Genomic DNA, 27,917 nt, shown 5'->3' on the forward strand with positions numbered 1-27,917 from the left:
TTAAAGGCATTTCTGTAAAGAAAACAGTTTAATTTTATTCAATATCAGATGTTTCCCAAGTTTATTTTCTGCACAACACACACTTCTGAGACAAAGTATGGTTAAAAAACAATATCCCACAAACAATCTGTTTGATTCTACTCTAGATCATCTTAAAAAAAAAAAAAGAAACGAAACGACACCAAGACTGGTTGATGTTGTCTCCGAAGAGATGAGGAAGCTGGTCCTAATTTTCTTCTGTGAGCAGATTCTCTGATTTCAGCTGGGCCTTCCTTGTGCTGTCCAAGTTCACATGTTGGTATTTTCTTTTAAAAAAGCCACACTGAAACAAAGGAGGGGAAGTCCATTATAGGCCTAAGATACCAACGTGTTTTAGAAAACCATTATGTAGTTGTTACCAAAATAGCTCCTATACTCCTCTGCTTCTCATGCCTCCTCTGAATCTCTCCCTGATGATCCGATCCTTCAAGATCTTTTTTTTAATCAGGAACTATTTTTTTTAATTTAAATTCAATTTAAATCTAACATACAGTACATCATTAGTTTTTGATGTAGTGTTCAAGGATTCATTAGTTGTGTATAACACCCAATGCTCATCACAACACGTACCCTCCTTAATGCCCATCACCAGTTACCCCATCCCCCACCCTCCTCCCTTCTGCAACCCTCAGTTTGTTTCCTGGAGTCAAGAGTCTCTTGTGATTTGTCTCCCTCTCTGATTTCTCCCATTCAGTTTTCCCTCCCTTCCTCTATGGTCCTCGGCACTATTCCTTATGTTCCACATGAGTGCAACCATATGATCATTGTGTTTCTCTGATTGACTTATTTCACTTAGTATAACACCTTTCAGTTCCATCCTTGTCAATGCAAATTGTGGGTATTCGTTCTTTCTGATAGCTGAGTAATATTCCATTGTATATATGGACCACATCTTCTTTATCCAGTCATCTGTTGAAGGGCATCTCGGCTCCTTCCACAGTTTGGCTATTGTGGACAATGCTATGAACATTGCGGTGCATGTGCCCCTTCTTTTCACTACATCTGTACAAGATGTGTCTTAAATGCTGCCTTTCCACAAGCCTTTTCTGGTGCTCATTCTCCAGTCAGAAGTGAAAAATCACCCTCCTCTTAAGCCCCCAAACTCCCTATCCTTTTTAACTAATTCTGCGAAGTATTATAGTTTCAGCTGTAATGGATCTTATTTATGTAAAAATACTCAGCCTACTATGCATAGTATGTCCTCCTACATCAAGAAACTCACAATCTAGGAGCACCTGGCTGGCTCAGTAACTCGTGATCTCAGGGCTGTAAGTTTGAGCCCTATTTTGGGTGTAGAGATTGCTTAAAAATTAAAAAAAAATTTTTTTTTAAAAACTCACAATGTAGTAGGAACAAAAATAATTAATATACAGTGATGACTGCCACTGGGAAGGGTTTCCAGAAAGCAGCTTGTTCACAGGAAAAGCATATAACTCAGTTCAGAGGACTGAGGAATCTCTGGGCTGAGATTTAAGGGAAGAGTGTGAACAAGGTGAAAAAGTGGGAAAAGGCATCGGCACAGGGTTGGTGGCAGTACAGACAGCAAGCACAGAGACATAACTTATTTAGTTACATGTGTTTAGAGGAAAAAGCAAGACTTAAGGGTGGAGAGGGGCAGAGGCCACAGAGTGAGAGTCTTGAAAGCAGTAAAAAAGTTTGAACATTAAAACAGGGGAAGGAAAGTAAAGGATTTAAATAGGGTAATGACCATCACATCTGTTTTAGGAAAATCTCTGTACTCTGATATTTCACATGAGTAGAACTGACCTGGAATAGGATGATTATAATCACGGTCAAAGCCAGAAGGCCACTAACGCTGCTTAAAATAATGATAATGACGTCAGGCAAATACTCCTCCTCCTTCAAGAAGATGACAGTGACCTGCAACAAGACAAGGAGACCATCCAGTAAGTCTGCTGAAGCAGATGAGAAAAAAATTCTACATGTTATTTTAAGGAGCAAAATATGAGAACTTGGCAACCTTCTGTATATTGACCAAGGCTGACAGTAAAGCAAAAAGCTAAATGTTTCTTGATACATCGGCTAAAATTATTTAATGAGAATCTTCCAGTTTTTGGTCCCACATGTAGAGTGTATGGTAGACACCACTCCGTACTAACAACTACAAAGCTGAATAGACTGAAAAATCAACAACTCTTGACTTCCTAAGAGAGGGAAGGACACTTGGAAAACTGCTGACCCCAAGATTGGTGAGAGAGATAGATAAATAAGGGAGTAGAGGCTTCCCAGTGCTGGGGTAAGAAAACCTGATCTGTAATTGATGAATTATGAGAAGCTCAGTACTGACAACTCTCAGAGTTAAAAACCCAAGGGAACCCAGTCATAAAGGAGCCCCCACAACACTATAAGGTTTTCCTCCAGGAGCTTTACCAGGTTCCTGCAGAAAATACTGGAGAAAAATCCCTTTGTGCTTCTGGCAAGGGGAGAGGAAAAGGAACCATTCTGAAATAGGCCAAAGCACTCTGTTTGGCCTACCCTCAGAGAAAACTAGTTAATTGGAGCCTAACCTGCTAAGGTATTACCAGAGCCTAACTGACCCGGGGTAAGGGAAATACCCAACTCAAGCCCACTCTAGGTATCCTGTCCCACCTAAGGGGGCTGGAAAAAAATGAGAAACACTTGTGAAGTTCACAGCCCAGAGGCATAGGCTCACTAAAAGACTGAAACCTAATCACAGGATGGTAGAGCACTTCCCCTCCCCACACCTCACCACATTAGTAAAGACCTATTTACAGCAGTTCCTTTTACCTGGTACATCATGTCCAGCTTTCAAGAAAAAATTATTAGGAAAAAAAGAAAAGAAAAAAATTATAAAACAGACCAAAAGGCAAAAAAAAACATAATCTGAAAACACAAAGCTAGCATCAGAACCAGACATGGAAAGGATGTTTGAATTATCAGACCTGGAATTTAAAACAACTATGATTAATATGGTAAGGGCTCTCACGGATAAAGTAGACAGCATGGAAGAACAAAGACGAAGAACAGATAGGTAATGTAAGCAGAGAGATGGAAACCCCAGAAAAGAACCAAAAAGATGTGCTAGAGATAAAAAAACAACAACAAAACAAAACAACCCCACACACTGTAACAGAAATGAAGAATGCCTCTGATGAGCCCATTAGTAGACTAGCCATGGCTGAAGAAAGAATCATACCATAAGTAGCCTTGAAAAGGAAAGAGAACAAAAACTGGATGGAAAAAAACAAACAACAGCACCACAAAATTATCTAAGGAACAAAATACTTTAAATTATTTTGGTCCGTCAGGAAATCAGTTAAGGATTCTTTGACAGTTTAACAGAAGTCTTAGAGAATTATGGTCTCTAGGTTTTAGAGAACACTGAAAGACTAAAAGACAGAAAATCAGTTCTACATCCAGCCATGCCACTCTGTGTCCTTGAGCCCCAAGCTCCTCTTCAAAATGATGACCTATTTTAAACGAGCTCTAAGTCCTTTTCAACTCTGTTCTGACAGCTCTTTTTGACCTTGCACAAATCCCACAAGAAATATATGACAAAGATACTGGTCTGCTCTTCACCAAACTAAAGTGTATGGCACCTCAAAGACGTGACAATAAATGCAGAATGGCGTCCGTGTAGACTACAGGTGACCCTTCAACAACACGGGTTTGAACTGCATAGGTACTCTTATATGCAGATTTTTTTGGATAAATACAGTAGTATAAATGTATCTTTTATGATTTTCTTAATATTTTCTTTTCTCTAGCTTACTTTATTATAAGAATACAGTATTTAATATAATCAGCCTTCTGGCCCACAATATGCTATTAGTAAAGTTTTTGGGGAGTCAAAAGTTATACATGGGTTTTCAACTATGTGGGGAGCTGGCACCCCTAACCCTCATGTTGTTCAAGAGTCAACTGTACTGAGGCGCCAGGGTGGCGCAGTTGTTTAAGCGTCTGCCTTCGGCTCAGGGCGTGATCCCAGAGTTCTGGGATCGAGCCCCACATCAGGCTCCTCTGCTGGGAGCCTGCTTCTTCCTCTCCCACTCCCCCTGCCTGTGTTCCCTCTCTCGCTGGCTGTCTCTCTCTCTCTGTCAAATAAATAAATAAAATCTTTAAAAAAAAAAAAAAGAGTCAACTGTACTTACAGAGTTCTATTAGAAGCCATCCCCAGCACTGTTGTCTAAAGGCTGTCTCAATTTTAGGAGTCAAAGCCCTCTTCTCACTAACAGGACTCAGCTGGAAAGCTCAGGGGACACTGCTTCCCAAGTGAGACCGAGTTATGGTCTTCCCATGGCCAGAGCTTCCCAGGACTTAAGTGGGGCCAGAGGGCCACCAAGACTTCTCCTCCTGCCCAAAACACTGAGTTCCTTTCATGCACGTGTTTAAGCATCAAGGTCAGGGGGGCTTTGGAAATAATTTCTGTATGGGTTGGAAAGCTGGACAAATTTACCTTTAAGATTTTTTTTTATTTTTGAGACACCACTCGCGTGCACACGCACACATGTACTTGTGCAAGCAGGGGAAGGCAGAGGAAGAGGGAGAGAATCTTTAGTGGTCTCTGCAGTGAGCACAGAGACTGATGTGGGACTCCATCCCTGGACCCTGAGATCATGACCTGACCTGAAACCAAGAGCTGAATGCTCAGTTAACTGAGCCACCCAGGCGCCCCTGAACAAATTTACCTTTAAGGACTCTTCCAATTAAGTTATAAATACTGGTTACTTCCTAGGGTTGACCCTCCAGGCAACTATTTAATTCATATGCAGCTGAGCTTAATAGGAGTAAGTTCTGGTCCTTGAGAATAGGGAGGGAGCAAAGCAACAGAGAGGGAGGAAGAACAAGAAGAGAGCTGGTTTTTCTTCTATGGAAGAGTGAAGTGGAGGGCAGGGGGGCAGGACTTGAGAATCTGGGTTTAGGAAAATAATGAAAGGAAGTCCCAAGGTCAGATTTCAGTAGAAGAAATGCTCCTCTTTCTCAAAGCCTCTTCCCCTTTTCCTCTTCCAAACCCACAGTTTCCAAATTTGACCTAAAGCTACCCTGGTAAAGGTGAAGCGAGAACCAGAACACAGGATACTAGTGCTTGTAGTCCAACACTGATGGTAGCCTACCCAACAACCATTCTCTCCTTTTAATTTTCGTTCAGAAATCATGACTGGTCTAAGCTAATCATGACAGAGCTATTCCCTTTGTCAGTGACTGACATGAGATCCAGTTCTCACTGAAAAGATGTAAGGAGATAGCTGCTGGGAGTTTTTAGGAAAATCTCCCTCCCTAAAAAGGGAAGACACACTTAGAAAAAACCCTTTTGCTATTGATCTCTTGCTCCCTATTTTGTGTCCTGCCACATGAAAACACAGCACTGGGAGAGGTGGCATCTTTGTGCTGGCCACAAGGGAAGGCATCACCAACACAGACTATAGGGCACAAGATCCAAAGGAGCCAGGCCGTTGACCAGACAAACAACAGATGCCTTTATGGTACATTAGTGGGAGTTTTCCCTGACTTGCAGATGAAATGCACGTGGACACATGGCTATTTATACTCATAGGTTCATTCTACCTTAGTTGCTTATTGTCAGGAACGACGTAATACTTTGCTTACGGTATTGAATTTAAAGAAAGAAAAATAATTATGGGGAATCTGTGTACAGAAATAAAAGCAACAGTAAGAGAGGGAAATAAATTATTTACAAATATGTGCATATATGAAACTGTTAACCGTAGCACTCTTTGGGAAGACAGAGTTGGGGACATGGGAAGGGGGGAATAAGGAACCATTATTTTTCATCTGATGTTTTTCTGTAAGGCTTGGATTTTCTTGCTATTCATTTTTGTTTTTTGTTTTGTTTTGTTTTTTAATCTGGGCAGTGGGATAATGGAGCACTTCTCTGGAGAACTGTTCCTTTCTCCGCCTCCAGGAAGGAAATCAGAGGACCTAGTATTTAGCAATCCAGTCTCACTCTCTTGACATTCCTCCCAGTAACGATCATGCCTGACTAAAGAGCCCACAGATGGATTATCTCTCCATCCGGGTGCTGCTACCAGCTGACACTTAACCACATCTAGGTTAAGTGTCAACAAGATCATTAAGCCCATAGATCACAGACATCACTTTGACTTGTTGTCACACTTCTGTAAAGAAATCTCAAGAGTCCTACTATTTAGTTTAAAATTTATAAAAGAATTACACATTCCTGAGTAACTGGTTAATACTCTAAACACTGATACTGCACACTAGGAAGTCAATGTATACAAAAAATAATTTCTCACTTTTTTAAATTTAAAAAATTTTTTAAATTTTAAAAATTTTTTAAATTTTAAAAATACATTTTCAAATCAAAGTATACATAGCTGTTGATTTTAGCCTAGTTATTTCAGCTTAGGCCTCTTCTTCAATTGGCATTTCAAAGATGTAAAAACTGAGGCAGAAGCTGACTAATTCAAGGTCACAGAGGCAGCTGCGGTAGAGTCAAGATCAGAGGTGGCAAGACTGAAAACAGGAAGAGTTGCCTGTACAGGGCCTCTAAGCCTAGACACAGTTTTCCCCAGAACACTGCTCAGAAAATCAGAAAATAGCCAGGGATTACCTTAGTTCTGTGGTTCTCTGCATTCAGCCCCTCATATAGAGATTTGTTGAAAGATATTTCACCAAGGATGTGCAGTTCAGGTACTGGTAACTGTAAGATGGAGGTAGATAAAACATTATTTTAGACATAGACTTATTGGTTTTGGACAGCATCTTTTCCTTTAAACGTATTCCTTCTCCTGTATTCCTTTGTCTAGTTAGTGGTCTTGGCAACCACGAAGCTACCAAAGCAAGAAACCTGTAATCATCCCCCAATTCCCTTCCCTTTATACAGCCCCACTCACCAGCCCCAAATCGGTTCTTGACAATTCTTTTTCTTTTTTCCTTTCTCACATCTGTCCCTTTTCTCCATTCCTCATTGCTACTCCTTCAGTTCAGATCTCATCATTCTCACCTGCATCACTGGGAGGAGTTACACTTGATCCCAGTGCCCACTTTAGACTGAATGATCAGGGATGCCTCTCTAAGAAGGGAACATCTGAGCTAAATATAAGAAACCATGCACATGAAGATACGGTGGAAGAACAGTGTCGTGCAGAAGAGACAGCAAGTGCAAAGATCCTGTGGCCAGAATAATACTGGAGAAACAGAAAGGACAGAATAGCTGGAGTATAGGAAGTGAGAAAGAGGAGAGTACGAGGAGATAAAGTTGAAGAAGCAGAGACTAGATCATGCAGTGCCTTACAGGCCATTGAAAAAGTATGTGTTTTACTCTGCTCAAATGTCACTTTTTTCTTTTCAGAGCTGTGGCACAATGTTTCCTTTAAAATAGGTGTTATGTGAAGAAAGATTTGTAGAGGGCATGGCAAGAGTAGAGAGAGGAGGAAAAGACAGCTTACTGCAATAGCCTGGGCAAAAGATGGTGGCCTGAACTACAACAGTAGCATGGAGATGGAGAGAAGGAAATGAATTTAGAACATAGTTTGGAGGTGGAATGACAGAACTTGGGGCTGGAACAGATATGTGGATATAGGAAAGGAAGGAGTCACCAGTATTTCCTAAGGGAAGTAACTACAGTAAATTACCCTAGTAAATTACCCCAAGTAACTGTGTAAAGAACAGACTGGGGCAACAGGTGAATCAAGACACCCGTCCTGGACATGTTACACTTGAGACGCTGTTAACTCTTCTCGGAGAGAGAGACAATCGGATCCGGAGCGTTCACCATCTCAAGTACCTGAGACTGAGTCAAGGAGAGCTCTGCAGCCACCGTTACATTTTCTTTATTCGAAGCGATGGTGCAGTTCACTGAATACCATTCTTCCACATACTGAAAAGGAAACTCCGGTTATAGTTAGCACAACCCCTTCTTGAGTGAAAAAGCAGAGAATTTGAACCCTCAGCACGCAGAGCACGTTAAGGTCCCAGAACAGGGGGTGCAAACAGTTTCAGCGTTCACCTTGGCTCAAGCAAAGCCGCAACCGTGGCTAACCGTGGCTAATGCACCCAGAGAAGCGACTAAGGACAGCCTCGAGACCACCCGGCGTAAGCTTTCATCAGGAAACGTCGGCACAGGCAGCCCCAGGCCGCTCACGTCACCCGCTTCAAGCCCTCCTCTCTCCCTCAACATGTCGGGACGACCGCGCTCACCTCAGCAGGATCGCTCCCACATTCTTGCTTCTGACTACAGCGGCACTCAGTGTGGGCCTGAAACGAGAGCCATGACAGCGCGGGTGAGAGGACGCCATACGGCCCGTCACCCACCCTCTCCCACCACCGCGGGACCCGTTGTACTGCGCATGCTCGCGGCCGGGCCCTAGGACCCAGCAGCCGGGCCGGTTGGCGCGTCTGTCTTAAGGAAGTCTCGCGGTGTTTGCATTTGAACCTCTGGGCGGGTGCCGACCATGGCGGCGTCGCTCCGGCGACCCGGGAATCGGCTCTTCCGAACGTACGGGGCTGTGGGCGGCGGGAGGCCGCGGCGGCGGCCGGACAGGGCAGCTGCGCCGTGGTTCCCGCCGCAAGACCGGAAGCGTTTTTTCAGCGGCAGCAGCAGTAGTATTAGCGACGCCAGCAGCGGTGGCCCCTCGCCGTCTGTCGCTTCCGACGATCCCGACGACCCCGACTTCCTCGGCGTTCCGGTAGGTCAGAGGCGGAGGCGCCCCGGCGGTCGAGCCTCCAAGGACCGGCCGAGTCTGATCGTGACCCCACGACGCCTGAGGCCGCGAGCTCGGCCACCGCAAAAGTGCAGTACCCCCTGCGGCCCCCTCGGACCGCCGCCCTTCCCTAACGGCAACTCAGGCCGTCTCAGCCCGGACCTCAGTGCGTGCAGCCAGGCCCGGGACGGCGGCGAGCTGGGCACCAGCGCCTCCCTGTTCAGCAGCCTGGCCTCTCCCGGCGCCGGCCCCTCCGCCTCTCTGGATGCGGCCTCCGAAATTCGGAGCGGCTTCCACCTCCCAGCAGCATCCCCAGACCCAGCACCCCTCCACGGCTTCCAGGAGGCAGCAACAGGAGGAGGCAGGTTCACCAGGTTGGCTCACCAAGCCCGTGCCAGCCTCAGGTCAGCTCTCTTTAATCTTATGGACTCTGGAAACCCTGAAGATTCTGAGTTTGGGGCAGATGGGAGGAATATGAGGGAGTCTTGCTGTGAAAGGGAACCGGCTGGGAAGAGCCTGGAGAGGCCAGGTTTATCAAGCATGGGTAAGAAGAGGGCCACAGACCAGGACTCCTGTCAAGAGATTGGGTCTCAAGGGGCTGCCCAGATGGACTACGAGGAGGCAGATGGTTGCAAGAACTGTATTGTACCTGGGGAAATCAACAGACTTGAGAGAACTGGGCCTAGGCGAAAAAGGAAACTTCAGGAAACAGTAGAAACCTCCCTTCTCCATTACCACCAGTTTAAGAAGAGCCAAAAGATGGAAGAAGACTCATTCCTCACCCAGGACCTGACTCATTTACAGAATACCTGCTCTTGGACCAAAGCCAGGGCTTCCTTTAGTTTCCACAAGAAGAAGATGGTGACTGCTGTGTCAGAAGTATGCAGCAGCCACACCATTGCCAGTTCCCTCTCTGAGTCCCTCATATCTGAATATTCAAACCCTCCTGTTATGAACAGAACAAATAGTGCTCTGTCTCCTTGGCACTGCTCTTCCATGTATTTGCTAACCCCCTTAAAGACACTACATGTCACAGACAAAAAGGCATCTGACGCTGAAAAGGTTTACGGGGAATGCAATCAGGAAGGTCCTATCCCCTTTAGCTATTGCCTTTCCACAGAAAAATTGGAGTGCTGTCAGAAGATTGGGGAAGGGGTGTTTGGAGAAGTGTTTCAAACAGTTGCTAATCACACACCTGTTGCCCTAAAAATTATTGCTATTGAGGGACCAGATTTAGTCAATGGAGCCCATCAGAAAACTTTTGAGGAAATTCTGCCGGAGATAATCATCTCTAAAGAGTTGAGCCTCTTGTCTGATGAGGTATGCAACCGTACGGAAGGCTTTATTGGTTTGAACTCAGTGCACTGTGTTCAAGGATCTTACCCTCCTTTGCTCCTCAGAGCCTGGGACCATTATAACTCAACTAAAGGGTCTGCAAATGACCGGCCTGACTTTTTTGAGGAAGACCAGCTCTTCATTGTACTGGAATTTGAGTTAGGAGGGGTTGACTTAGAGCGAATGAGAACGAAGTTGTCCTCCATGGCTACTGCAAAGAGCATCCTACACCAGATCACAGCATCCCTCGCAGTGGCAGAGGCGTCACTGCACTTCGAGCACCGAGACTTACACTGGGGGAACGTGCTCTTAAAGAAAACCAGCCTCAAAGAGCTCCAGTACACCCTGAATGGGAAGACAAGCACTATCCCCACCCGTGGGATACAAGTCAATATCATTGACTACACACTGTCACGGTTGGAGCGGGATGGGATTGTGGTGTTCTGTGACATTTCCATGGATGAGGACCTATTTACAGGTGAAGGTGACTACCAGTTTGAGATCTACAGGCTAATGAGGAAGGAGAACAACAACTGCTGGGGCGAGTATCACCCTTATAACAATGTGCTCTGGCTCCATTACCTCACAGATAAGATTCTGAAACAGATGACCTTCAAGAGTAGATGTAACACCCCTGCCTTGAAACAAATGAAGAGAAAGATCCAGGATTTCTATAAGACAATGCTGAGCTTCAGCTCTGCCACTGACTTGCTTTGCCAGCACAGTCTATTTAAGTAAGCCAGAGGTGACTTATTGGCCCAAACTGAGAGGATACTGGTCTTAAAGCCCCTGATGCTATTTTCAATCTCCATCCCCAGAGCAGAGTGGAATCCCCTTCTAAATGTTTCTAGAAATTAACAAATGTTCTTTAAAAATAAACTATGCATGGGAACAAATGATTACAATTTATAAGCCCTCTTTCTGTCAGCAGAGTCCATTCTGTAAATGCCTTCCCATATATTCATTTTTGAACCTTGGCATTTCATGAATCTGAGCAAAAAAAAAATTCAGGAAAGCCAAAGACCTCAACTTTCATATTGATCAGAGCCTGTGGTCGTAGGTATCATAAGGGAACCATACTGCAGATGAAGAGTCAACTGAGAGCAAAGGGGCTTTAGCAAAGCAGAGACAGAGACAGACTGGAGGGGGGAAAGGAAGATGGTAAATTTATAGGGAGAAGTGCAAGAAATAGCTCATGTTTATCAAGCTTATTTGACAGTCACAAAGAGAAGCAGAATTTATCACTTTTTCGAAGGAAAAATAAATGTCTCTATTGGTATTAAAAAGGTTTGAATTTTTGCTTATTTTTCATCAAGGGAAGGAAAACTGAAATGTTGCTTTAAGAGCTGAATGGTTGATATTTCTTGTGAACATGACTGGCAATTTACTCCTAATGTGTTCCCAAGTTAACTAAACTTGTTTTTACTCCTTTCCTAGAATTCTAGTTTTATACCTTTGAGAATCCACAGTCACTCTGGAAAGAGATGTGATCGCGATAAAAAAACAAAAAACAAAAAACCTCTAAGTACCTGAATCTTTGTCAGGTTTTTCACTCTTATAAATTGGAGATCTCGTAATTTGATTGGAACACAAATTTGCAGCTGGAATATAGCTCCAAAGAGATTTTCCCCATGTATCTACAAAATAAAATCAGAGAGTGGGAAATCAAAACTGGTGTTGTCTTGCCACCTATAACTTTGCAATAATAAGCATTAAGCACTTACATTGAAGAGGAATTCTTTGTAGACAGAAAGCCCCTGGCTTGGGTTCATGTACATCACTGAAGGTCTGCAAATGAAAGGATACTTGTTAGGCCTCAAGGCCCCCTTCTTTCAAATGAGCCTGAATGCTACCAATTGGATACACTAGGACAGAGGGCACCATTCAAGAAGAATCAAAGCTGAATATCAAAATGTAAAGTGGTGGTAGGGCAGTTCAGGTAGAAATATTTGAATTCTGTACATTTGGGCTGGTTCTGTGCCTGATTGTTATTCCCCGGTGGCCTTACTTTTCCCCTTCCTTACTTCCCAGTCGCACAGCTCCCTTCCCTCCTTAGCATTACGTCAGTAACTTCAGTTGGTATTAAGACCAGTTGGCACTGTTCCTCCTTTGATGGCTACCATGGGGTGTCTAGGACCCAACTGTTCATGCCCTAGCGATCAGCGGGAGCCTGGTTTTTAAGCAGCCTCCTGTCAGAGATGGGGAATGCCCACATCCACCCCGACCACCTGAAGCTGCAGGTTTTGGCCCCTTGGAAGTACTTACTTAGGAAGAACTGCCGTGAAGGCACGCTTGAATTGAAGGCTGTGGCTCTGTGTGATGGAAGACTTTCTGTCATTGAAACTAGGAAATAAGAGTGTCAGTTCACAGCACACCCACTTTGTATACAGCTGCTTACATACCTTGGCTTCTCAGGATCAGGGAGGGTCAGAGAAGAAAAGACGCTTGAAGATAAGTAATTAGAGTGCAGAACATTTGCTAGAAGATCATACTTGGAGAAACACTGATTTAAAAAGGGTTTGAAAACCTTGACAATAATGACTTTTGGGGCCAAATAATTTTTTTGTGAGAGGCCATGTTATATACTGTATGCTGTTTAGCAGCATCCCTGGCCTCTATCCACGAGATACCAGAAGCATTCCCTCACCCCACAAGTTGTGGCAACCAAAAATGTTTTCAGGCATCGCCCCTGAGGGGCAGAATCATCCCCGTTTGAGAACACCTCGCCAGCACTATACCCAGACCCTAACCCCAAAACAGAAGTTTTGCAGATGACAGAGCTTCTCCAAGTTGAATGAACCAGGAATAGAACTTATGTCCAAGGCTCATTTACTAGACTATACCATAGTTTTGCTTTGTGTGTCAATAAAAGGACATTTTAAATATAACAAGAAGGGAAAGGCAAGTCACTGCAGGAGCATAGATTCCTCCTGTGGGTTCCCTGAGGCTCTTCTTCCTGGGCAGTGACAGAGCCATAGCTCTTACACACGCACATGGGAGGGAGACTTCTTCCAGGGCCACAGCCTGGGCCTGCAGTGACCGGTACTACTTACTTGGTGACCGTCACAGTGATATTGGCTGTCCTGTTTGGAAAGGCATTCTCCTCTAGCTGCCAAACCACTGAAAAGTTTGCCTATTAAAAAAAGAAAAAAAGGTCACTTGATTCCTCTCTACCACTCACAATTCAAACTGCCTCCCCATTCAGAGAGTGGGAAATCAGACCTGGGAAATAATTCATATGCTTACATTTTTTTTAGCACAGCGTGCTTCCACATCCATTATTCCACATAAGCCTCACAATGTCAATATGGAGTAAGCAGGGCAGATGGCGTTATTCCCCTTTCACAGTTGAGGAAACCGTTCAGAGCTTTCCCACAGCACAAAGATCATCAGCGGCAGACGAGGGACTCAGAACTAATAACTTTGGGTCTGCTGCTCTTCCCATACTACTCCCAACTTCCCTCTGCTGTACTGGGGGGTGAGTCAACAGTTTGTGGCTATATCCCCCGCCCCACCACTCCCTACTTTGAGAGCAAACTTGGCAGCTCTAAGCTCTGCTGTGGATTGACTGCAGTAAAGGGAAATGTGGAGACCACAACCAAGATTCAAATGAGACTGGGATGTAGGAGACACCACCTCCAAGTAAGTGAGAAGAGTCAGCCAACCCAGACACTCACAGATGACCTCTTGAGTATAGGGTGACCAATCCTGCAGTTCATGACCAGCACAGAAGCGTTTGGCTTAGGGTCATCACACTGAATGTCTGGAGAAGGAGGCTGTTAACACAGAGAGAAGATTCTTAAAGAGCAAGAAAGGAAGCAGTTTCCTGATACCAATTTGACAAACATTCTCTGATTTTCTACATGCCAGACATCTGCCAGGAACCTTGGGACACAAATCAGACTTGGTTTCTGTCTTCCCCCCAAGCTGGGCAGAAGGTATCAATAGTAGGTGGTTGAGGAATTTAAATACAAGGCCTAAGGAGTGGTTCTGTGAAAGGTACAAGGAAAAACTGTATTGAAAGAGGTAAAACCCAACTAGGAGGAATCTGTAAAGTCTTCAGGGGGAAGGAGACATTTGAAGTGGGCGAACTTATCATACTGAGATGGGCTGAAAGGCTCGCATGAGCCCTAGCACTGCCACACAACCCTTCTCAGCCAGGGTTCTTTGCCTCGACCACTGAATATGGAAGGTGATTTCAGTGACAATTTTCTTAATTCTCCCAAGGATAGTGAAGCACTGGTTCCACTCTAGAAGCTTATGAGATAATTTCATTATTTTCATATAATGGATGCTGTCCTAGCCCAAATAGCCTAAGACCCTAGGGACAAACGTGTAGCCTGACAAAGCCAGGTTTATTGACTCCTTACAGTGAGGAAAACTGCATTGTGGTGTCTCAGCAAACAAAAGCAAAGGCAGTTATCACAGGGTGCTGGGGAAGGGTGGAGTTCAGGTGATACAGAAGTAAAATGGGCTCTAAGTAAAGCAGGGTTCTGTGTAAAAGGGTCCATCAGCATCAGGTCTGGACCCAGGGACCCATTCCCTTGGAAACTCTTAGGGATTGTAAAGTTGTGTCCGGAAATTCTTTATCTGAAGTTCTGCACCCCAGATGGAAAATGAAACTGCTTCTCTTCAAAGTGACTTACATCCTCTAGTCAAGTGAAATGGTTTCATAATTATAGATAGAACTTCAAGCACCAAAGTTTTCTGATTGCCTATGATTTTAGAGAACGTTTCTCAGTGTTAAAATACTTCACAGCTGCAGGATGTCCTTGGGAGAAACACTGTTTCCTGTTATCTTGCAGCGAGCTTCCAGTCTGTGACCCGAGGCCCGCGAGTGGCAGAGCAGACTCTCGCTTTCCCGGTGCAGGCTCACGTGCTAGAGATTTCCCTCTCAGAACCCTGGTTAAGAAAGGCTGCAGGCAAGAAAGAGTGACTGCAGAACAGCAGCACTGAAGGCTCTGTAGGCAGAGAACGGCGTGACTGGACTCCCAGTACAGCATGTAGTTGGACTGGAGGAGATTCATCTCATTAATAATCATTTATTGGACGGACCAGAATGAGCCTGGAGGCAGGGAGACCAGTCAGGAGGTTGCCATAAAAAAGCAGGTATGCAAGGAGGCACAGCTATGAGTGGCATGTTTCTTTGTTACCTTTTGTATCCTCTTAAACTGGAGGTTTCTGGGGTAATTCAAATGCATGGTCGTCATGTAGGAATCTTCCCCAGAGTTAGTGAGGTTAATGTTCATAGTCAGCTCCTTGGTGAGACCCACCACCAATTCCTGCCTGCACAGTGTAGGCAAATAGATACATGTTACCAGTTTATTTAATCTGTGAAGACCTCAAAGCAGTACAATAGCACATTCTTAACTAACTCCTTAAATTACCTAAAGGCTACATTTAGCCTAGATTTTCTTCCCCCTCAGCATAAGCAAATGCCTGGACCACCACACCCACCTCAGTTGCTGTGTGAGATGATAATGGCTACCATGGTGCTAACCATACGGCAGAAACTGTGGTAAATGCTTCGCATACTGAATTAATCCTCATAATAACCCTGTAAAATAGTATGGTTACTCTCCATTTCCTAGAAAAGGAGACAAGCCAAAGAGAGTCTAACTAACTTGCCTCAGGTCTAGCATTCTCAAAAGAAGGTTGGGAAAATTATATTTAAATCCTCTTTCTACTACCAATTCACTGCAACCCTAGGCAAGATACTTCATTCTCTGAAGTTCATACATTTCACATATACTTAGAGAGTACTTTCTCTGTGCCAGATACCCTGCTCAATACTGGAGATCAGCGGTGTATGAGACAGATACTGCCCTGCTTCTTTCTTGGCCTCAGCTTTCCCATCCACAAAATCATTCAGGCCCTTCCAACTTGAAGACTGGTTTAAAACAGTCTATTCAGACTGGAGAAGAGAAGACTTGGGGATTTGCGAGAGCTTCCTTCAGTCTGCTGAGGTGCTGTGGGGCCCCAGAGTATAAAACCACTATCCACAATCGAGATGTACAGAAAAACATATTAACAATACAAAGAAAATCTCCTAACCATCTGAAATGTTCAAAAACAGGATATGAAGCTCTGGGAAGCAATGTGACATGTGTTTTGTTTTATACTGTTTTTGTTTTATCACAGCTGAGAAGAGAATAGGTAGCTAGAGCTTGCTGTGTGTGGAACTCCATTTGAGAGACGGCAAATGCCTGTGTAAGATAGTAGTAGTGGAGATAGAGACAAGGGATTGAAGCCAGATATGGTAAGGCCACGCTTGCAACCAGAGCAACAGAGAGAAGGATCAAGGATGAGTCCTGAATTTTCACCTTAGATGACCAAGTGGTGCTATTCATGAGGGAGCGAACACTGGAGGAAGACCAGAGGGTGGCAGTTGACCAGATGAGTTCAGACAGGGTATAATGAGGGGTGCCTATGGCATAACAAGCTAGAAATGTTGAAACATCAGTTGGATATACTATTCTAGAGCCCAGGAGAGAGATCTGGGAGCCGCTGGCATATTTCGCAGGGGTGCTTAACCTGAGGGCCAGGGGCAGCTTCAGAAGGCCCCAAACGCAAACACTGATGTATGCACATGTGATCGTCTAGGGAGGGTCTGTAGTCTTCCTTAGGTTCTTTAGGAGATCTATGTCCACAAAAAGGTGGGAAACACCGACATATTTGGATGCTAAGGATTAGACTCAATAATGCTTTTGAAAAAAAGAAGAGACTGATTACTATTTACACTAGGGGGCGATGTAGGGCCAGTTGTGCGTGCTATATATACCACAAGGCGTTGGCTGGGGGGGAAGTCCTTGCCGTAATTCATTCCTGTTGGAAACAGCTGCATCTGTTTACTAGGCTGGACTCCAAAGCACTCAAAAGTCTTCAACTGGGTCCTCAGTAATTGAGATGGGCTAAGCCATGCACAAGTCCTACAAATGTCTATGAAAAGGCTTACCAGGACTCAGGCAACAGTGTTCTTCCCCACAGATGCCTCCTCTGGCCAACAGGCCATCAGTACCACGTTCCAAATACAGCACTAGCGGCCAGGGAGGGTATTTTAAGACCATCACATGTCCAAAGCCAAACTCCTTATCTCTTCCTCTCCACCCTGCCTTCCAAAATCATTCTTCTAAAGGCTTCCCCAATTCGGTTCTTGGCATTGCCGTGATTCTCGAGTTCATGTGACCCAACAGGACTTTTGCAGTAATGGAAATAGTCTACATCTGTGCTATTCAAGATCACCAGCCGTGGGTGGGTGTTGGGCTTGAAATATGCCTAGTTCAACCAAGGAACTAAAATTTTAATTAAATAGCCAAATGTGACTAGTAGCTACTGTACTGGACAGCAAAGTTCTAGATGCTCAGGGTGAAATGGTGCAAGCTGCCTTAGACCCTTCTCTTTCTCTCACTCCACACATCTAATCTGTCATCAAATCCTGTGGGCTTTAACTTCACAATATAACCACCTTCAACTGCTACCACTGTGGTCCAAGTCACCATCACTTCTCACCTGAATTATAACAGATCCTTACTATCTCCCCGCTTACATCTTTGCCTGCAGTCTACAACACAGCAGCAAGAATGAGCCCGATAAAATGCAAGATCCTGTCATTCCTCTGGCTTCCCAGTTCACAGTAAAAGCCCTTCTATATAGGGCCTCAGAAGCCCTGAATAACCTCTCTCTCTGCCCCGACATTACCTCTCCCTTCCTCATTCTACTGCAACCACACTGGTGTCCTGGCCATTCCTCCCACCTCCAGCCATGCTCTCATCTCAGGGCATTTGCAGTTGCTCTTCCTGCAGATGCCCACACAGTTCAGTCCTCACCCTCCTCCTGTGTGCTCCAAAACATCACCTCAGTGAGCCCTTTCCCGGCCATTCTAAAACTGTCACCCACCCCTACCCAGCACTTTCTCCCACCTTCCGTGCCTTTTCTTCATATACATATCAATATAAAATTTACCTATTATCTTCTCCTCCTAAAACACCGGGAGGGCAAGAATTTTTGTCTATATTATTTGCTGATGTATCTTCGACATGTAGAGTGCTTGGCACAGGGGAGATGCTCCATAAATATTTAATAGATTAGTTAAGTAATTTGGTTAAGAGGTGAGCCAAGGAAGAGGCTACCTCTAACTGAGGTAGTCCTAGGAGCAAGAAACACTGGGTTATGAAAATAGCATTATTCAGGGTGTCAAGAGACCTAGGTTCAAGTCCACCAAATGACCACTGTGACCCGACACAGTCCTTCAACTACTGAGTCTGTTCCCTAACCTATAAAACAGTAATAGAAATCTCTTGCCTCCCTCCTGGTGTGGCTGAAGACCCAATGAGATAATAAATGCAAAGCCTTTGTGGGCCATGGGGATGGGTCAATTTTGATGAGGGCTTTGCCCAGGTAAGCCTTCAGAAGGAAGATAATTGCAGAAACTATGATGACTGGATCCAACTCACTGAGAGGTAGTGGTGACCATCTGTAACTCAGCAACACAAAACAACTTATTCTTGCAGTTCTTCTCATAGGGCAGCTGTAACCAAACAGAGAGAAGTGGGATCAGCCCAGGGACACCAACATCCCCAGTAGCTTTGCTTCATTATCTTCTCCTTAAGACACACTTCTCCTTCCTTAGACTCTGAGAAGTACAGGTACAAGGAAGCGAAGGCTGATAGGCTGGGATTGTGCCTATATGGCCGACAAAGCTGTGACTGTGACATTCCTCGACCTGTCAGGGGTGGGGAGTGTGCATGGTCTTACAACACAGGTACACCATGACTCAGGCCTCTGGTCCAGGTAAAAAGTGGGGTGACCTTCATGGAATGGTGGAGGTGCCTGCCACATTTATATCATGTGAATTAAGCAGCAGTGCTCACAACTCACTAATTTGAACATTTGAGGGAGGAAAACCTAAGTGAAGAGAAGCTTCCTTAGTCCTTTTAAAAGTAGAGACAGGAACAGCAGGAGCAGGAATGGGGTATACCTAATCACATATTATCAGGTCCAGTCCTGTGAGGTTCTTGTCTCCCATGCCCAGTCTTCTCTGTAGGTAAAATGTAATCCCCTTATAATCTTGCTTACACTAAAACAAACTAACTGGGAAGGTTACATAGGGTCCAAAAGGCCCAGTCAAGGTTGAACAGCCCTAGTTAAGTTGAAAGAGCAAATTTTCTTTTTTTTATTATTATGTTCAGTTAGCCAGCATATAGTACATCATTAGTTTTTGATGCAGTGTTCAGTGATTCATTAGTTGTGTATAATACCCAGTGCTCGTCACCACACGTGCCCTCCTTAATACCCATCACCGGTCACCCATCCCTCCACCCCCTCCCCTCTGTAACCCTCAGTTTGTTTCCCAGAGTCCAGAGTCTCTCATGGTTTGTCTCCCTCTCTGATTTCTTACCATTCAGGGTTCCCTCCCTTCCCCCTGTGGTCCCCTGCGCTATTTCTTATATTCCACATATGAGTGAAACCGTATGATAATTGTCTTTCTCTGCTTGACCTATTTCAGAAAGATCAAATTTTCTAAAGGAGCTGCATCTATTTTTTGTTATGAAGCAAACGTAGCCAGCTCCTTAATAGGAGAATTTCTGTATTTATGTCCCCAGCAGCCAGTGACCACCTCAGCAGTTTTCTGCAAAGACTGTTACCATGGCCTGGAGCTGGAACGAGAGCTCAGAGCTAGAAAGGAAACCTACTTCCTGGAGAAGGGAGATGCAATTTGCAAAAGTCAGATCTTGGAACTCTATCTGGCTAGATCAACAGTTCGAAGCAGGTTTTTTAATTTTGTTTTTAATAGAGTGAAGTAGCTTGCTTTTTCACTCAACCCCAGTGGAAGAGAGCAGGAGTAAACCAAGCTCCCAGAAAGAACTCGTTCTTTGGAAACATCTATGTGACTAACCCAACACCAAATAATTTCTCCACACCCATTTTATTGATGGAATAAATTTTTTAAAAAAATCTCTTTGCTGGACCATCAAAGTAATAATTGATTAAGGTAAGAATCATGAATGGTTGTTATATAAGATATAAATACAGTCTCAAAGCATATCCCTATAAGACACTTATTGATTACAAAGGGACAAATCGACGTGACGTGCCTCCTGACGCTATGCACATAGAACACAACTTCACTTCTGTGACGTTCCCGCCAAAAATGCATAACCTGTATCCAATCATGAGGAAACATTTTCTACAAAATCAGTGGCCTATTACTTGATCCTTCATTAAAGACAAAGACAGACCGAGATACCATCGCAGATTAAAGGAGTCTAAAGATAAGTAATGAAAAAATGTAATGAATGATCCTGGGCTAGAAAAAAAAATGTTCTCTTTTGCTATACAGGACATTAATAGGACCACTGGTGATATCTGAGTAAAGTTAGTACATTAGATAATAGCATTTCATTGCTGTTAATTTCCTGACTTTGATCCTTATACTATGGTTTTGTAAGAGAATGTTCTTGTTTTTTAGGAAATATATACTGAAGTTTTAGGGGGTAAAGAGGCATCATATCTGTGGCTTAGTCTCAAATGGCTGCAAAATATACATGTGTGATATGCATATATACACATATATATGTGTGGATATATAGAGAGATAGAGAGATAGATATAGATATAGATATAGATATATATCTATGTTGGGGAGAATGATAAAGCAAATATGATAAAACGTCAAAACGGCAACTTTTGGGGAATCTGAGTAAAAGATGCATGGGAATTCTTTGGACTATTCTTCAATTTTTTAGCAAGCCAAATATTTCAAAATAAAAAGGTTCTAAAAAACAATATTTATAATTAATGATCATCTACTTATTCATGAAATTTTGAGACATTAGTTCTCCTAATCTTTTCTGAATCATCTAACTTGCTGTCAATACCAAATTTTAAAAAATTCTTTACAAAATAAATACACTATCAAAAATTTAAAATAACATTTCTTGCCTAAAATAATCAAGATGACAATCTTCACTCAGAGGGAGGCTGATCCTCCCTCTTCCTGGGCGGATGAGTAACGTGAGCAGTTACCCTGAGTATGTTACTCTATTTCTATTCACTATTCCTCCCTCTTCCTGGGCGGATGAGTAACGTGAGCAGTTACCCTGAGTATGTTACTCTATTTCTATTCACTATTTGTGACTGAGTCACTGGATATTGGCCAAAATTTGAGCCAAAGAATTATATAATTTAATTTATAGAGAGCATTGTTGTAAATATATTAGACAGTCGTGAGTGTCCTATGATAACCTGGAAATATATTTATGCTACCTGAAGCTCTTCTGTGCCAGGATGAACTGCTTTTGACTGCTGCTTTTTCTTTTTGGAGACGCAGTCCATTCCAGCTGACTGTAATTATCACTTTACATGCTCATGCTGTCACTTGGATCTTGCCGAGGCTTCTATGTGCCATAAGGCGCTCTGAATGAAGGCTGACAGACTACCGTGGGGGCCAGGGCCTAGGCAGGAACCAAATCACCTTAGACATCAAAGAGTCAGGAAATCTGACTGTTTATTTCGCCCTCTGATTTCCCTTGTTACGAGAGAAGTTTCTTGTGACATTACCTGCCTGTTAGGGTACAGGTTTGGTGGGTCAGACATTCAGCCTGAAGGCTGTGGTCAGGACCTGGGTTAGTAGGTGCACTAAAGGGCACCCTGTTGACAGCACAGAGCAGGTTAGCTCTAGTCCAGGCCCTACACAGGACCCCCGTCACACCAGGAACCCCACCATACCTCATCAGAGACCCTTGCCAAGTTGGACAACCCATTCCTGTGCATCGTTAAATACGTAGCAAGCACGTGTTCTGTGAACGTGAAGGAACTAACCTTGCGTGTGGTTTGGAGACTTGGGTTACCCATCAGTAAGGGCCTGGGCAAGTTACCACCAGCCTAGGAACTCAATTTCCCCAAGGGGCCCAAATACTGTCTGTGTGCCCTCCTAACTTTAACATTCTTCGAAGTGGGAGAACAGGTGCTTGTTTGGGTATGGCCCCCAGGAGGTTCTCGCCTAGCTGAGTCACCTGGAAGATGGCGAAGGGCTTAGTGTAGAAGTCCAAGACAGGGTAGGGATGGTCTCTCTGGCCCTCCGAGGTCTGGAGTTGGTAGCTGATGCTGACACTGATGTTGGAGAAGCAGTCCTCCTCACAGAGCTACAGAGTTACCAAGTAATGCAGAGTCAGAGTGGCATGTGGGGACAAGATGACAAGGAAAATACTTTTAATTTTAATGTAGTCAGAATAAGAAATAAACAATGAAAGTGGTGAGTCAGAAGTTGTAAGCCTCTTCCAAATAAACCAAGCTGAAGGGAAACTTCCTTCAACCAAGCTGCCTAGAGCTGTGGAAGATCTCACTTGATCTGCTATGGCCTCAGGCCTCATAACTCCTGATGGTTCCCATCTCAAACACAGAGGCCATCAGGAGTTAAAAACCAATTTGAATTGTTTTGGAGGGCAAATGGAAGCACAGAAGGGAAGAATCAAGATCACATCTGTGTTTATAAAGATCTTTCTCGAAGCAACCTGGAGGACATATTTAAAAGGTAACAGCTGAAGATAAGGAGATTAGGTAGGGTGCCATTGGCCATTCTCCGTAAGTGAGTCTTTCAGCCAAGGTAGGAGCTTTGAACACGCCAGAGCAGGCGAGCATAATTGCTGCTTGGAAAATGCAGCTTCTATTTAAGGAAGGCATAGACTAGTGCTAGAAACTCTTTTGTAATCCAATTAACACTCTGAACAGACATAGGAACAGGTGTGTAGGCAGAGCATAATTTATGAGTTTACTGGAATAAATGATCCTTATAGGTCCTTCTAGGCCTTGGCAGGCTCTGAATGCTGACAAATACATTTCTTCTATGTCTCTAGGCACCTTTGCCAGGAGTAAACCTTTGTAACCTTTTGTTTTATTTCTACTTTGTTGTTCAATTTTTCTGATGTTTATTCATATAAAGGCACTCAGCCCCACTGGTACTACCAGATGAGGTGAGATGACATGAGGTGGGGAAACCCCTGTTATTCCAGATTTGTTACCAAGAAATATGTCAGCCATTAGAGCATTTCCCTTTGTGTCGAGCTTCTAGGAAGATCAGACGTATAGTTAATGTTCAATTTCAGCAGATTTCCTTACTCTGGAGTTCCAGTACAATTCACTCCATCTCTCATGCCATTATGTGGCTCTTCATCTATTAGGATTATTTCAATTGTCTAGTTTGTTTCATTGCATGCACCTCAAATCTTTTCTCAACAACACACACTCCCCTGGAATTTCTTCTAAACTCCTCCACTTACCTCTCCCTCTGTGGGAATGAGCGGGAGGGACTCACAAAGCTGGGACACACTGCCGTTCCACTCCTTACGGTGGCTCTGACAAATTCTCTTGTCTGAACACTGCAGCCTTTTCCTCTGCTTCACCACATCCACATCCACTGTGAAGTTCAGAAATGTCTCTCTGAAGCCTGGGAATGAAGACCAGGCCTTCATGATGAGGCCGGAGTGGGTAAGCCCTAGACAAAGGGCCCCTCGCCTGCCTGCGGTTCCCTCCTGAGCAGTGTCCCCACCCAGTCCCTTGTGCTGGATTCCTGAGTTTCTTCATTTCAAAAGTGCTTTTCTCATGGTCTTCTGACACCTGGCTAGGGTCCCTCAGTGCCCCAGCCCCAAACCCATTTGCAGGGCTGAATCAGTCTTCCCTTAGGGGAAGGAGGGCTCAGAGAAGAAGCTATGATTGAAGGAGAAAACAAGGAGGAAGAATAATTCAGAAAATGAAGAGATAAACCACAGAGTAAAGCCTGAGGATAGCCGAGCTGGAAGCACCTCGCAAATTACCTGGGCCGACTCCCTTACTGTACAGAATAGAAGAGATGGGAGATGGAGACATGGCTGCTGTTTTGTTTTGTTTTTTTAAGATTTTATTTATTTATTTGACAGAGACAGCCAGCGAGAGAGGGAACACAAGCAGTGGGAGTGGGAGAGGAAGAAGCAGGCTCCTAGCAGAAGAGCCTGATGTGGGGCTCGATCCCAGAACGCTGGGATCACGCCCTGAGCCGAAGGCAGACGCTTAATGACTGCGCCACCCAGGCGCCCCATGGCTGCTGTTTTCTGAGCGTTCTTTCAGAAACCCAATCCTTCAACCTTGAGGAAGGGATCCAAAGCTCCTCTTCCCAGCAGGGGTCAGATTAATCCCTTCATAGTATGGATTTAACAGCACATCACCCTTTTCTGGGGCACTTCCCATTAAACAGAACCTAACATCAAAGGAACTAAGCTCTAATAGAGGGATTTCAAGCACCAGGACTTTATAACACTCCCTGTACCCCTCCCCCGGCAGGCCTCTTTTCCTGCCCCCTACTAAAGCCAACAAGGGATAACCACAACACTTGGCGGGCAGCAGAGGGGAGGGAGGTCAGCTAGGCTGCCTGTTACCTGACTTAGGAGCTGTGGTCATAGGGTTGATTTCAAAACACAAACATGCATTCACACTGCTGTTGAAGCCAATGGGCAGTGCCTTGGGGGTGAAGGTCATGGACACCTTCAGGTAAACCACAGGTCTTGAGCTAAACGAGACAGCAAAGAGAACTATGAGAAGTGACTGTCAGACTTCAGCGCTTGGCTCATTCATTCATTCAATGAATACTTATTGAACATCTCCAATATACCAAGCAGTGATCTGCATCTTTGGGATAGGGTAGGGAAAGAGACAAGTCCCTTCTCTAGTGGGAAAACAGACAATAAGCAAATAAAAAGAAACTATGTGTACAGGTAATGCTATGATAATAAAATAGGATGAAGTAATAGAGATTGGGGGATACTTAGGTTGGGTGATCAGGGATGGCCTTGCTGATGAGACATTTGAGATCTGTTAACAAGAGCTGAAGATAAGGGGAACCTCACTCCAAGCAGAAAGCACAGCTAGTGTAAAGGGCATGTGGCAGCAATGAGCTTGGTTTGTTTGAGGAACACAGAGGTCAGCATGACTGGAGCACAATTAGTGAGACAGAGGGTCGTAAGAGGAGATGGGGATGGAGGGATGGGCAGGGCCAGGCCACGGGAGGGTGGGCCGCTGTAAGGAATGTAAGGAATTTGGATTTTACTCTCTAAGTGGGAGCTGTTGAGGGGTTTTAAGCAGCAGGAGAAAGGGATTACTCTGGCATCTGTGTGGAGAATGGAGCATAGGGAGTGGAGAGCAGGGAAGAATGCCATGGCAGTGGTGCAGGTGAAAGATGACAGCATCTTGTACTGGGAGGTATTCTGGAGGCAGAGCCAACAAAATCTTGTTAATGGGGTGGCAAGGGGAAAGAGGAACCGAGGATGACTCCTAGGTTTTTGTCCTGAACAAATGATGCCATTTACTGAGCTGGGAAGCATGGGGGAAGGGCAGGTTGGGAGAATGAGGCCCAATGAGAATAAGAGGCACAATTTTTAGACATTTTAACTTTGAGATGCCTGACAGTAACAGCCAAGAGGCATGTTGAATAGACGGCCAAGTCTGGAGCTCAGGGGAGAGCAGAGGGCAGATAGGTGATTTGTCAGAGTATTTACAGCGATGGGATTTGATAATTCACTTAGGGATGGAGCACAGAAGCTCTGAAATTCATATCATCATCAAAATAATAGCCTTCACTGAGCACTGTACCAAATACTTTGCGAAGATTCTCTCAATCTTCATAACTCTGTGAGGTAGATGCTACTGTTATTCCCATTTACGGATGAGAAAATTGGGACTCAGAATACAATAACCTGCCCAAGGGCACATGGTTAATTGGGAACTGAGATTCAAAGCCAGATGCGCAGATTCCAGAGCTGATGCCCTTAACAAACACATTTACTCCCTCCCATCAGTTCCTGGTGTCTTCATGGGGTCATTGAAGGCAGGGCAACCAGGTGAGGCTGGGACTTGGGACCAGAAGGCAGGGTGAACTCCTACCGGAGCACAGTTGCCTGGCCCAGAGTGCCCACGGTGATGTCAGCAAGGCGGTCATCGGTCAGATCTAAGCCACCAGCCACTGACATGCCGAAGTAGTGGAGTCCTGAGGCCAGCGCTGAGGCTTTGATCCTCTGTGGAGGGAGAAACACAAGGCATGGAGGAGGAGAAGGGGAGTCCTTTTGGGTTTTATTCAAATCAGCGAGGTCAGCTTTGGTCCCCACCCCAAGAAGCCCTCAGCTGAGGAACTGAAAAAAGAAGGGCAAGGTTTCCCTGGGGAAGTGGCATTTGAATGGAGCCCTGAAGGGCAGGTGGGACTTGACATGGGGAGAGTGAGGGAGGCAGAGGGTGGGGAAGTGCAGGGCCATCTGAGGACATAGCCAGGGACCACTGCAGTGGGAACAGAAGGGGATTTGGGTACAAGGAGGCTTGGTGAGGGGCTGGGCAGTGAGGTGGGCCTGTCTAATCAGACACAGGATAGAAGATGGAGAGAGACAGGAGCCAGGCCAGGAGATGGATATGGGAGACAGAATCATTAGGACATGTGTAGGGGATGAGTGGAAGGGGTTCGGAGGAGCAGCAGGTCTGGGGGAAGAGGATGATTTGGGTTAGGCGGCATGAGACTGAGATGCCTGGGGGGCCATCCAGTGAGGTGCTCAGGGGGCAGCTAGACATACAGGACTGAAGTTAGGAGAGAAACTGTGGGCTGAAGTAGGTAAAAGTACCCATAAAATATGTAACATGAGAGGCCGGTAATGGAGTCCTGGGAGATGAGAGTTAAGGCATGGGAGGAGTTGGGTGGGGGACAGGAGCCAGAGAAGGGACAGAAGGAGAGGAAGGAGAATCTGAGGCAGGTCCATGGTCAGGAATGCTAAAAAAGGGAGATACAGGTCAGGAAATAGACAGATGTTGCCATAACCTCTTACCCCACTGGAAGTGCCTGGGGCGAGGCCCTGGCCTGGAACTTCCGAGAGACTTCTGTGCTTCATTGGGCACCCCTGACCCCTTGGGACCCGCCTGACACTTAGAACTGGAGCTGGGTTGGGGCTCAGGCCACCACATCTAGGGAGGTCAGAATCCCCGAGCAGAGGCTGAGGAGAGCCCTGCAGGTTACCTGAGAGGGGCTGGTAGAAAGGCCATCCTGGCGTCCATTGTAGATGTACACACTGCCGAAGCTGGTGCCATCAGCTGCCTCGAAACCCTCCAGGGGGGCCCCGACAGCCACATCTGTGAGGTTATCCTGACTGATATCCCCTATTGTTGCCATGGCAAAGCCAAATCGGACATTAGTGAATCCAGGGTGCCCGCTCAGAGTGCATGCCAAGGAGAAGGAACCATTCTGTAAAGCAAAGAGGCAGCTCAGCCTTCAAGAGAGGGATGTGGGGTGCACACCCATGCCACCCCAGGAGGCATGATCATTGGACTCGTTTCTGATTCTCTAGCAGGGAGGCTGAGGCTCAGAAAAGGCGACGGACCTCCCGGAGGTCACACAGTGAGTGAGTGAGTGAGTGGTAAAGCTGGGATCCTCCTGCCTTGCAGTTCAGGACCCAGAGCCTGCCTCCTCTGTTCCCACAGTTATGGGTACTAGACTGGCAATTGGAAGGCCTGGGTTCTAATCTTGGTTCTACCACACAGTTGCTACATAAACTTGAGCAAGTCTCAATATCATTGAGCCTCAGCTTCCTCACCTGTAAAATGGGAGTGACACAGTTACTGTGTGAAACAAGTGAGATCATGGACGAAACACGCTTTGTCAACTCTGCAGCTATGTGGATAGTATCATCATCAACATGAGATGATGCGGTGGTTAAAGTGAGAAAGCAGAGTATGGGAGGAAAGGTGATGGTGCCCCACTTGGCCACCATCCACCCTGAGCACCTCCCCATCACCGTCCTTCCATGCAAGGCAGGGCCAGGGTGCTCCCAGCCTCCATCACATCTGTACCAGGCCGAGCAGCCACCGCCTCAGCAAG

At 45.2% G+C, this 27,917-nt stretch overlaps 2 protein-coding genes across 2 annotated transcripts in view; one reads left to right on the forward strand and one right to left on the reverse strand.

Moving 5' to 3' along the window:
* Positions 1-27,917, reverse strand: part of ITGAE (integrin subunit alpha E) — a 64,630-nt gene continuing 36,713 nt past the window's right edge. The window contains exons 15-30 of the mRNA XM_087854694.1: positions 27,060-27,284; positions 25,949-26,079; positions 24,448-24,578; positions 23,317-23,483; positions 22,054-22,182; positions 18,494-18,567; positions 15,194-15,326; positions 13,718-13,816; positions 13,094-13,173; positions 12,306-12,383; positions 11,765-11,828; positions 11,560-11,677; positions 7,778-7,780; positions 6,614-6,696; positions 1,807-1,920; positions 1-322 (exon numbers count right to left, since the gene is read on the reverse strand). Of these exons, the coding sequence (XP_087710820.1) occupies positions 227-322; positions 1,807-1,920; positions 6,614-6,696; positions 7,778-7,780; positions 11,560-11,677; positions 11,765-11,828; positions 12,306-12,383; positions 13,094-13,173; positions 13,718-13,816; positions 15,194-15,326; positions 18,494-18,567; positions 22,054-22,182; positions 23,317-23,483; positions 24,448-24,578; positions 25,949-26,079; positions 27,060-27,284 (1,725 nt within the window). The 3' untranslated portion in view covers positions 1-226. The remainder of the gene's footprint in view (positions 323-1,806; positions 1,921-6,613; positions 6,697-7,777; positions 7,781-11,559; positions 11,678-11,764; positions 11,829-12,305; positions 12,384-13,093; positions 13,174-13,717; positions 13,817-15,193; positions 15,327-18,493; positions 18,568-22,053; positions 22,183-23,316; positions 23,484-24,447; positions 24,579-25,948; positions 26,080-27,059; positions 27,285-27,917) is intronic.
* HASPIN (histone H3 associated protein kinase) lies at positions 8,443-11,441 on the forward strand. Its single transcript, XM_045773243.2, has one exon. The coding sequence runs from the start codon at positions 8,457-8,459 to the stop codon at positions 10,776-10,778; it is 2,322 nt and encodes a 773-aa protein (XP_045629199.2). The 5' UTR covers positions 8,443-8,456; the 3' UTR covers positions 10,779-11,441.

This window comes from Ursus americanus, chromosome 23 (assembly GCF_024610735.1).
Source record: "Ursus americanus isolate L20-20 chromosome 23, mUrsAme1.1.p, whole genome shotgun sequence".
Taxonomy (NCBI): domain Eukaryota; kingdom Metazoa; phylum Chordata; class Mammalia; order Carnivora; family Ursidae; genus Ursus; species Ursus americanus.